Below are 12,798 nucleotides of genomic sequence, written 5' to 3' on the forward strand. Positions count from 1 at the left end.
GTACAGCGGTGGTAGTGGTTAGTGTTTAACGTCCCGTCGACAACGAGGTCATTGGAGACAGAGCACAAGCTTGGGTTAGGGAAGGATTGGGAAGGAAATCGGCCGTGCCCTTTCAAAGGAACCATCCCGGCATTTGCCTGAAACGATTTAGGGAAATCACGGAAAACCTAAATCAGGATGGCCAGAGACGAGATTGAACCGTCGTCCTCCCGAATGCGAGTCCAGTGTGCTAACCACTGCGCCACCTTGCTCGGTCCTGTACAGCATTTGAAAGTGCACTGTATTCCAACAACACTAGGACCACCAGTTCACGCTCAACTTCATCAGTTACCATCCGAGAGAACAAATGCAGTGGAGCAGGAAATTTCTTTTATGAGTGCCCATGGAATCTGTTGCCCGGAAACAGCAGTTGGGCCTCACCTCTCCACATTCTTGTAAAGCAGACCAGCGGATCGCACTCGTGCAGTGATTACCAACAACTTAATGCCCGAACAATTCCCAATCAGTATCCTTGTCCCACACATCAAAGATTTCTTATACAATACCACAGCAGACATGTCTCCTCGACAACAGACTTAGTATGTGCTTTCTATAAAACATCCATTTCTCCAGAAGAATACATAAGACCACAGTCTGTACTCTGTTTGGCCTATTCAGGTTCACGAAAGTGCATTTCAGGTTTGCTGAAACCAAGTGACAAATTATGGTGGACTAGTTAAACAGAAGCTGGCTTTAACAACATGAACCCTGCAGTGACAGACCACACTTCCAGCACATCCTATTCTGCAAATATCTCTCACTTTGACAGTTGACACATCTGCTCATCTTGTTCCACCCAAGCAACAATTTGAACATGCTCGTATGGATACTGCTGGCCTATTACTGCCATCTGAAGGACACCTGTAACTGCCATCGACTACTTCACCCTTTGGCTTAAGTTTCTCCTATGGTTGAGGGCACTGCTGGAACCATTGCGACAACTTGTTTTTGTGGATGGTTCACTTGTTTCACAGTGCCTCTCTCTATCACCACTAACCAAGACAGCCAATTTGAGTCATTTCCATTCAAATTACTCCCCGTTTTATTGGCCATGAAGGATATTCAACCTGCAGCTTATCATCCAACAGCAAATGGCTTATTTGAGCATTTGCACTGCCAATTACAAATGTCCTGGAGCCCATGAATCACAACAGTCGCAAAAACTCTGCCAACTGTCCCATTGGGTCTCTGCTTTACCATCAAAGAAGATCTTTATGCCACAGCAGCAGAACTGGTCTGTGGTCAAACAAATCAATTATTCAGTGAATTTTTCAGCAATATACATAAACACCTTACTGAGGCCTCAGACTCTGTTCAGAAATGAAGTTTTAAAATTCACAGACAACATCCAGTTGCACTGCGAGAGAGCAGCATACCTGCCGCACTTTCATTTTCACTACCCTTTGGGCATGTAACTTGGTTTTTGTTACGCAAGACATTGTGCATAAGCCTTTTCAGTCTTCATATGAAGAGCCATATACAGTCCTCAGTTGAAACAAGAAGACCTTTAAGGTCAACGTGAAAGGAATCTCAACTATGATTTCCACTGTTTATCTCAAACCTACTTTCTGCACCTCTTATGCTGGTACCTGAAAAACTGGACAATCGACAGCGAACACCTGCCACAATGCCTGATGAGTCTATGACAGAAGTGGCAGCATCCACCGATCATGAGATGATCTGGATGTCATGACCGTTTCAGTAGAAAGTACAATTAGAACTGTGGAGGAGGGGGAGGGTGACATCTGATAATCAATCTGTCATTATGAGATGCAAAGTGTTTGCTGAATTCTGCTCATTCTTTGACTTCATTTTTGTTCCCTGACTCATACAATTTCTGTTGTTTTAATTAAGTTGTACATGTTCTCATGTGTAGGTTATACACAGAGACCAGAAGTTTAGACATTAAAATAGGCAGGCAAAATGGCATTATAAAGAGCTAAATAATAAATAGAAATTCTCTGAGTGAAACATTTCCAAACATGGCTTGCATCCCATTGATCAGGAACTGGCAGTCCTTCATTCCTAATACAGAGACACATGTCCTCCCAGCTCCCTGGTTCCAACACGGCAGACTGAAGTTTCATACACAAAAACTCATACGATGGATGCTCAGTACAGCATTCAACTACAGCACTCACTTGCAAAATCACTAGCACAGCTTCAGAAACCATGAAACTGGCCAGCTCTACCCCACTGGACAGTGTTCTAAAAACGAAGTGACAACAAGATGTTCATCAATCCAACTTTCATCACCCACTGGCCACAATCAAAAGTATCCATGCCAGTGTCAATTCACCTTTCTATTCATTTCTAGAACCCACTTCTCATATGATTTCATACAATTTCCTTTCTGTAACTTCAGAACACATGGTGATGCTTGATGGTTTATGGCAGCACCACATAATTTCACTTAGCAAACTGCACACCTTCCCCCAGTCTGCCATTTCTCTTCACAGTACAGCAAACACACTTTCACTGCTGTCACTAGGTGGCACTTTCACAACTGCCACACCACCTTGTGGCTCTGTCCCTGAGAAAAAGTTGCTAGACACTAATCGACAGCAAAACCCCAGTTGATTCGCAGAATCGTGACAACTGGCACATGTGGGAATGAAGTAATTGATCCAACATCCAAAAGGGGATGAACATTGGTTTTTGGGCCAAGGGTCAAAGCACTTCAAAAAATGGCTAAGTTTGTAAACGGTTCACGTGCCGCTGTGGTTAAAGTATACTGTGTGTGGCAAAATGGCGCTACCCAAAACCAGCGCCAAGGCAACTGTAGCACACCATTGGCCATCAATGACAGGGATGAAAAATGGCTGTGGAGATGTGTATAGGTGAATAGATGTGGAACTGCTGAGCGACTGACCACTCAGGTAAACCAAGGGGCTAGCAACATTGCTGAACATGGGCCTCTACAGCATGTGTTCATGCACCCATGCTGACTACTGTTCATCAGCGACAAAGACTGGAATTTGCATGCCAATACCACAACAGGATGTCCACTGAGTTGCTTGTTCAACTGAATCACATTTTATGCTCCAGTGGACAGATGGTTGTTCGGTCAGTGAAAAGGTCTATGTCAGAGGGGGGAGGGGGGGGGGGAGCATTATGGTCTGGGGAATGCTTTCATGGCATTCCCTGAGTGATCTCATCATTCTAGAAGTAATAATGGATCAACACAAGTATTCATCTATCCTTAGGGATCATGTCCACCCCTAAATGTAGTTTGAATATAATAGAGGGAAACATTCCACGTGGGAAAAATATATCTAAAAACACAGATGATGTGACTTACCAAACGAAAGTGCTGGCAGGTCGATAGACACACAAACAAACACAAACATACACATGAAATTCAAGCTTTCGCAACAAACTGTTGCCTCACCAGGAAAGAGGGAAGGAGAGGGAAAGACGAAAGGATGTGGGTTTTAAGGGAGAGGGTAAGGAGTCGTTCCAATCCCGGGAGCGGAAAGACTTACCTTAGGGGGAAAAAAGGACAGGTATACACTCGCGCACACACACACATATCCATCCGCACATACACAGACACAAGTAGACATTTGTAAAGGCCAGTCTATCTAAAAACAAAGATGATGAGACTTACCAAACAAAAGCGTTGGCAGGTCGACACACAAACAAACACAAACATACACACAAAATTCTAGCTTTCGCAACCAACGGTTGCTTCGTCAGGAAAGAGGGAAGGAGAGGGAAAGACGAAAGGATGTGGGTTTTAGGGTAAGGAGTCATCCCAATCCCGGGAGCGGAAAGACTTACCTTAGGGGGAAAAAAGGACGGGTATACACTCGCGCGCGCACACACACACACACACACACACACACACACACACACACACACACATACACAGACACACATCCTTTTGTCTTTCCCTCTCCTTCCCTCTTTCCTGATGAAGCAACCGTTGGTTGCGAAAGCTAGAATTTTGTGTGTATGTTTGTGTGTCTATCGACCTGCCAACGCTTTTGTTTGGTAAGTCTCATCATCTTTGTTTTTAGATATATTTTTCCCACATGGAATGTTTCCCTCTATTATATTATATTATATCATTAATTTGAACCCTAAATGTAGTTTGTTTTTCATTGGCATGACGACGTCTACAAGCAGAACAATGCAATGCGTCGCAGTGCATGGCTCAAAAAGCATGATGAGTTTACCATATTCCTTTGGCCATCAAGCACCCCGGCATCAAACCCAACTGTGAAACTCTTGTACCACCTCGATCAAGCTGTCTGTGTCATAGATCCTCAACCAAGAAACCTAGTGCAGCAGGTAACAGCACTGGAATCATCAATGCTCCACATCCCTGTTCAGTCCTTCCAGAACCTACTGACACCCTTCCTGCACGTCCACCCTGCAAAAGATGCTTATTCAAGCTTCTGACAGCTGATCACATTAATGTGACTGGACTTTGTAGTTACAAAAGGAGCCCCTACAAACATTCATTGTGTGGCTCAAGAATCTGGAATGTTGGCCACAGTGAATTTCATGCTGTTGTGGAAATTCTTTATTTTATACCAAATTTTATGTTATCACGATCATAAACTCAGTTTCATACTCTGAGAATCTCACACCAACACACTTCCTCCGTATAACAGTAGTGAAAAGAAGGAAAAGATTACACTATGCTTTATTGACACCATGTCTGATATGCCACTAATACACAGGAAAATTAATTCAGAAGCACACCTTAACTGAATCACAAATAAGAAAAGGTCCCCAGGAGTGAGATCGAGATTTTGAAATCATCTATGTGGTGATGTATGTCAGGGTCCCAGGTATCACATCCTACAGCCATTCAATCATTTGTGAGTAATTAAAAAAAAATTAATTTTGTGTGATGCTGTACAGCCTTAAAATTGACAATTGTATATACAGTGGTGTTGCAGTGTAGGGGTTTGTGTGTGTACCTCAAGGGCAGCAGGTCATGGGTTCGAATTTCATGAGGTGCTTCAAAATTTATTATCAATAAATAAATTACTCATTTATTATAATAAATTATTTTTAAAAACATACTGAAATGAATCTGATCATTATTTTTAATGAATTGATTTGTTTAAATGTAATTTTTTTAATTTTTAACCTTTAGCACATCAGTTTAATCATCATATTGACTTTTATATTTACTCTTATTTTTCCTTTCTATCTTTTGGAAATTTTTGCCTGTGATTTATTTTTTGTATTAATTTTTATTTAATCTGTTATATTTTTGTCTATGTTATTGCATTCATTACTTCTATTCCTCATTTCGCACATTTATTTATAATCCCTTCTTTCATTTAAATCTTCACCTGCATTATTTCGTCCATAGTTCAACATCAGTTTCTGTTTTAAATGTTGTAGGATTTTTACCATAAAACTGCACCTTTTATGAAATGAAAACTACATTTCTGACATTATTCACAGCAAATACAAACTATTTTGTCTTTTAATTTTTAACTGATAGATTAGAGTTTTCGAGCTTTTGAATATTGTGACATATAGACAAAAATAAAATCACATTCACGAAGATTTCAAATGAAAACAGAATGATTACAAGAAAAAATAAGAGTAAATGAAAAACTTAATACAATAATTAAAATTATGTGACACACTATAAGAAATTTTAAAACGTTACATAAACCATAATAAAAGTAATTTTGATAAACATTTAAAAATAAAACAATTTGAAGCACCTAATGAAATCTGAAACTTCCATCTTCTGCAAGTCAGTCTCATATGCTAACCACCATGCTACAACACCACTACACATACATCTGTCAAATTTAAAGCTCTAGAATATCACACAAAATTATGAAATTTTTTCCCCGATTACACGCAAATGAGGGCCCACTAAGGTGAATGACTGCAGGGCTCCACAGTTATTCCATGTGGCAACCCCATAAGGACCTCCTTCGGCAGCAAACACACTGTCCTTCCGCTATTCAGTGACCATGCGAGTTTGAGCACACTTAGCCTCACAAGACTGGACACCCTGGACACTGGCTAGTGAAATATGCATCCTGTGCTCATATTGGAAGAGGATGAACCCCATTGATTACATGCAAATGAGGGCCCACTAAGGTGAATAGCTGCAGGGTGAGATACCCAGACCCTAACCTACATCACCCTGTAGGTGGTTTTAAACAGTCGATCTGACCCCTGCGGACCTTTCCTTATGAGACTACAGACTTCAATATATATTTAGTACAGGTCATCTTAACATATAAGGTAGAAATATGTTAAATTTAATTTCATCTTATCTTAAATAATAAGGATACGGCAGTGATGATCCATCTTGAGAACGCACCTGTTGCATACAGAACAGTGATGTGTCCTAGGTGGTTTGGGAGCAATGCATTTTTTGCAGATGCTAGCAGCTTCAGGAATAAGAGCACCCTGATAATAAGTAAAAACAGACAACGTAAATAAAAATCATAGATATCATTAAAGGCACATAAGTAAAAAATGATGAAGTAGTTGTTATGAAGATACTCCAAAAGTAAGAACTTCATGATGAGAACTCCGACATTCAGTTTAATAATATTTGTTACTATGAGGCACATCCAGAAAGTAAGTTTCCTCTTTTTTTAAAGCAAGGACAACACAGTTACACAAAACACTTTACTGATAACACGTACAGCAATGTTTGAGCTTTTTTCAACATATTCACCAAGAGAACAGACACGTTTCATATCATGGCATCAACTATTTTATTCCTGTGTCTTAGAACTCTGCCACCTGTGAATGGAACAAGCGTGTGACAGTCAACTTCAGCTCTTCATCATTGTCAAAATGCTGGCCAGAGAATAAGAATCCACATCTCACCACCAATGACAATCCTGTCGAGAAACTCATTGCTGTCATCATGATATCGCTTCAGAAATGTCAGTGCTGCCCCAAAGTGTTTCGCTTTGTGGTCAGGTGTCAGGTTTTTTTGGCCCCCACCTGGCACACAATTTCTTGAACAGCAGGTGTTTAGTGACAATTTCACACAAGGGTTGTGGCACTGTGTCTGCATAAAATGGTTGCCATTCTCCATAATCGTGAAGTGATGGTTCTCCAGGATGCGCTGTCGCACCAGCTCTATTAGGTGATCATTGATGAGGGATGGCCACCCACTGCGCTCTTCATCATGGATGCTTTGATGATCTTTGGAATAAAGCCTGCAACAGCAATGCACCATCTGTTTGCTCATGATGTTCTGCCCATAGACTTAACAGAGCTGAAGATGCATTAAGGAACCTTATTACTGACCATACCTCACAGGCGGTGGAGAATGAATAAGACACACCAGTCTGGGGCACTGCTGCCGTGGTACTGGTGCCAGATGGGACCTGGCTGGCTGGCATTTGATTGACACATCATAGGTCTGTTGCAAATGCACAATTTTCCCAGCTAAATACGACAACTTTAAAGGAAACAACATTGGAAATCTTACTTTCTGGATGCACCTCATACAATTAACATGATCTAACAGATGTTATATACCTAAGTGTGAAGAATAAATACTTAGAAATGACTAAAATAGACTAATTAGTTGCAACATAAGAGACCTAAGCTTCAGTAAGACAATGACGTGGCATGCTAATTTTTTTTTTTTTTGTTTTAGTAAATAGTGCTAGAATAACTTTAACAGTTCTCAGTATTGAATACTGATAGCAGAATACATGTGACAAGCTTTCTTATTCAAGGTGGTACATATTTTATAAGGAATGACCTAAAATTGTACAATATTCTACCAGTAATTCATTTCACACAGAAGTTAAAAGCAGCCAAGTTGTACGCATCTGCAGCAATGGACAAAACTTATCTCGTGCAGTCGTTATTTTTTGATACAGAGGGTTCAAAGCCAAATAAAACTCATTTGAACTTCAAAGCATAAAGGGACTCCTCCCCTTCATCTTTCACTATCAAAGAGGAATTACTGAGTTTCGACATCCCATACTAGCTTCCAAGATTACCGATGTGAAGGACATTTAGGAAGTGATAAAGCCCCATCCTATTTTTTAGCTTCACCTTACAGGAACAGACATCGCTTCCCCATACTCAAAGATTTTCATATCATTGCCTTTTGGTTTACCAAGGAATGCTCTTTAAATCAATATGCAGCAGTAAATATGAAGGGGTTCTTTGCAGACTTTCGTAAGAGCCATTTCATTTCATAGGTGACATTTGCCACTGCATGAAAGTGTAACACAAATTAACCTTCAGGGACATTATGTTAGAGACTACTTACAAATAAGTGACAGTATGTTGTTTCCATTAATTGGCTGAGAACTTTTCAGATAAACTGCTGCATAATCGAGGAAGCAATGTAAAGGAAATAAATAAACATCAGTAAATTATGGGACAGAATTTCTCGCCAATGTCTAGTACCACTAATAAACACACATGGAAGTGACATACTACCTGGCTTTTGGAACTAATGGTTCCTTCCTTAGGGAGTAGAGAGGGATGGTTTGGGGAAGGTTGATAAGGAAGGGAGCATAATACCATGAGATATTACATATCATTGTAAAAGTGATCTTTAAGTGAATAAAACTAGTACTACTGCTACTACTACTACTACTACTACTACATCAAAGATAAAGTTAACAGTCACAAGACAGAACGGAGTAAATATGACCTCTTACAACTTCTGCATATTATTGTAAGTGACTTGACAGCTGGATGTAATAGAATACTGTGTAATTGTTATGGTCTAACAGTTTTATTGTATAAATAACATAACCAGAGAATTCAAATACTTATGTCTATAAGACAGCAAATCATGACACTTTTGTGCTCTGTGTTACACACAATTCACATAAAAACCACAAGTAGTATAGAAAGACGTCAAAGATACTGTAAAATGAGGTGGCAAATGCAGTCATGAAGGAGCAGATCAAGGGTAAGACGATCTGATTTGGGAACGAATGCATTAAGACATTAACCAAGATAGGACAAGCCAAGGAGAGCTGTCTATGAGTCACTGATTTTGCGCAAGGCAAAGCATATCTGGAAAAATACAGAGAACTACTTAGGGTGAGCTTGAGAATTTATATAAAAGGAATGATAGAGGAGGTTCAACTAGATTTCTTGGGGAAAAAAGATCATAAGATGTACCATAAAGTTAATTTATTAACAAAGGGATACCAGAGAATACTCCAAGGGCTATAATTTGTTCAACACTACTAAGAGATAGAAACAATACTTCAAGGAGCTGCTCAACTACGATGAACCTAAAAATCTGTTCAAATTATATCCTCATGACACTGTAGATTTAGATTATCCACCACCTACATTAGGGGATAGTGAAATTCAAGAAGAACAAAAGCCCGGGACAAGATGGAATCAAGGAAAAAGTTATTCAGGCTAGAGGGGAGGGACTCCACAAGAGCATTCACCAACTAATCAAGAGGATCTGGATGGTAGAAAAGATCCTAGAAGACTGGAAGACAATGATCATCTGGGCTATACACAAAAAAGCATCACCCTCCTGAATGTCAACTGTAAGATCTACTTCAACAGTTTGTTGGGTAGAAACTAGTTGTTTGCAGAATAAATGATTGGTGAATCTCAGGGTGCTTTTAGAAAGGAGCATTTGATTGTGGGCAACATCCATATGCTGCAACATCTTATAAAAAAGATGTGGGAATATTTCGAAGATCTTCAAGTGCTCTTCATTGATTTGAAGAAAGCGTATGACTGCAGTCACTGAGAGAGCCTGGTGAATTGCCTAGTTGAGATTGGAATACCGAAGAGACTCATGAAGCTGGTTCGACTTTGTCTCGCTGATTCAAAAGACACAAGGAGACAATGTGTCACTGATATTGTTCATTCTGATACTTGAAAATCACACTTCTTGGATTTACCAATGATATAGGCCTGCCATCCAATCTGAGGAAGAGCTGATGCCGATGAGTGACTGCGTGGTGGTATGGGAAAGTGGAGTGAGGAAGATTGGTCTCCTTGTGAATGAATCGAAGGCTGAGTATCTGGCGATGGACAGTAATCCTGCTTATTGAAGAGAATCACTCCAGCCTCTATCAGTTGGAACCTGATCTTACAAAAAGGTCCAGAATTTTAAATATCTCAGGGGTAATCTTTACAGAGGACACATTGTGTGTAGCAAAAAAATCCAAGCAGCAGACTGATTGCACTTTAGTCTGAGTCAGCTTTTTAAATCAGACAGTTCCTCAAGGAATTTAAAACACCAGCTCTACAAAACAGTGATTCAATCAGTAAGGCTATACAGATACAGTTGCGAAACCTGGAGTGTCTGGGAAAAAGTACTTAAATAATCTTTTAGTTTTCAGGTGGAAAGTCTTTAAGATCTATGCTCCTTTGACTGGATGAGATCTACTACAGACTAAAAATTATAGGCCTGATCAGAACCACATGATGTCTTTTGTGAACAGGGCACAGATTGAGTGGATAAACACAATTGGCCTTTGAAATCTGTGGATTTTACTCCCCACAGAAGAAGACCGCTAGAGGGGGGGGGGGGGGGGAAGAAAGAAAGGAAGGCACAGAGATGGAACCCATGGGGACCAGCTGCAGATTGACAGAGAGCGATTGCTGGCAGAAAGCAGGAAATAGAAGCCAGTGCAAGAAGAGTCTTTTAGATGCATGCGGTACTCTGAGCCTGTTCATGTAAAGTAAAGTAAATTACATACTATGGATTATATAATCCCTTTTTAACTAGAGCACATACAACAAATAATCATGGCTTTAGTAGCAGTGATCTAATATGTGAAACATGAAGATCACACGCAACAGAAGAGAGCAAAACATGTTGATAGTATGCCGTGTATTAGTAAGTATGAAAGCTAGTCACAGAAAAAGGCCCAGCAGGAGGTTGAAATAATGGTATTTGGTCATTTGGTTTTGTGTTCTCCCTGCAGTAGACTTTTGCGGACAATATGAATGTGCAGCCATATTAGGCATTAAACAAATCATCAAAGTGTCTCGAGAAGCACAAACAAAATAGTATTCACTTAATTATATGAAAGGGTTGACCATTTTCTTACAAATACTTTCAGTGGATAAAAATGTTGTGACAAACATAATAGCTGAATTGTGGAATGAATGACAGACTACTAAGAAACACTGGTTATAGTAATTTTTATTTGAATATGAATGCTGCTCCTTGCTATTATATTTGCTACTACTGTGGGGACAATCATTTTCCTTCAGGAGCAAAAAAATTATTTTCAAGCTCATGGTGTGTAGCCTGCCCCATATTACAGGTGTGTTGTCAGAGTAGTATCAGCCTGGATGGAGGGATGGACAGGGAGGGAGGGAGACAAGACAGGATGAACAGAGACATTGGATAGAGACAGGGATGGGGTGGAGAAGAGCAGATTGGAGCAGGAGGTAAGTGGATGAGGTAGGCAGAGGGCTGTAGGAAGAGAAAGAGATGGAAACAGTGAGAGAGGAGCAGGTGTGGCCAATAGTGTGTCAAACGTATACACAGGCGATGCCACACGGAAAAGGCTAGTGACTTATAGAAGAAGAAGAAGAAGAAGAAGAAAACATATGGAACAGTTGACTCTGATGTTAGATTCACCCACCTAACTGGAAAGGTTTTGTTCCCTTGCACAAAATAGCACCTTTCCCTTGCAAAAGTCGATAGTCGTGTCTTAAGTAAATCTGTTGAGAGAAGCTGGTCAGTGAATTTAGTTAACTGAAGAGTAAGTCAGAGCTTCCCTGTGGTTATATTGTAGGAGGTGTGAGAAAGTTGGAGGCCAACAGGAGGAAATGGAAGAGATAGTCATTTGACCAAAGCAGAGCCAGACAGCAGATGCGGAGCTACCAACTCGTTTGCTCTGCATTATTAATTTTGATTCTGTTGTAGAAGACTATGAGGAAGTAGAGAAGGTGCTCATCTGACAAACAAGAGTGACTAGACGTACACTGTGTGCTGTGGTATACCTTATATGCAACACTGAGAACACTACTGTATTTGTCATTAAAAATTAATAATGTTTGGTTATTATTAAGTGATAACAGTGAATGGATAAGTGCTAAACTGCAAACTCAAAGTCTGTGATTCAGTTTCTTATCTCGCTGACTATAGGCTCCACAGGTACTGACTCAATGCCTCAGAGTCACACTCGACAATGCCCTCCAGCCAAAGCTTCTTCCAAGCACAAGTGAGAGTTCTCTTGGTAACCCCTTCACATGCTTTTTTGATCATCTTGATGCAGACAATGCTGTTGAAGTGATGTCTCCAAAACTCTCTGAGAGTGAGATTGGTAGCTTCAGTCAACTCAAAACAATCCTTGAAGAGTGCTTTAGTGTAGATCATCTTGAAGTTAGGAAAAAGTCTGCTAGTCTATAGGCTGAAGTAACAGAATGTTGTTGGGAGGCAGAAATTGGATCTTGATTAATTTAAATTCTTCAAGGTGGTGGTCTTGTAGGCCTGGAGAATGGGCAGTAGCATTGTCCATAACAAGCAAGACATGGAGTGGCAGATTCATCTTATGCACATATTTTTTCACCGAAGGACCATACACTTCATTGACCCAATAATAATAATAATAGTAATAAAAACTTGTGTTACTCAAGCCTTCTTGTTGGATCTCCTCATCACATTTAACTTTATCTTCTTGTCTTTACACTTCTCAAAGGCACATGGAGTTTCTGAATGGTAAACAAACAGCGGTTTAATTTTCAAATTGCTACTTGCATTAGCACAAATAGCAGTGCGAGACAGTCTTTCATTGGCTTGTGACCCAGCAATGCATTCTCCTCTGCTGCTATAAAGGT

The 12,798-nt window shown here is 40.1% G+C and overlaps 1 protein-coding gene across 5 annotated transcripts in view; it reads right to left on the bottom strand.

Annotated features, from left to right (window-relative positions):
* LOC126259611 (palmitoyltransferase ZDHHC16B) overlaps positions 1 to 12,798 on the bottom strand; it is an 81,053-nt gene that overhangs the window by 36,691 nt on the left and 31,564 nt on the right. For all 5 annotated transcript variants that reach the window (XM_049956524.1, XM_049956526.1, XM_049956522.1 and 2 more), the window contains one exon: positions 6,324 to 6,441. In XM_049956524.1, coding sequence (XP_049812481.1) covers positions 6,324 to 6,441 — 118 coding nt within the window. The remainder of the gene's footprint in view (positions 1 to 6,323; positions 6,442 to 12,798) is intronic.

The sequence above is a fragment of the Schistocerca nitens genome, chromosome 5 (assembly GCF_023898315.1).
Source record: "Schistocerca nitens isolate TAMUIC-IGC-003100 chromosome 5, iqSchNite1.1, whole genome shotgun sequence".
NCBI lineage: Eukaryota > Metazoa > Arthropoda > Insecta > Orthoptera > Acrididae > Schistocerca > Schistocerca nitens.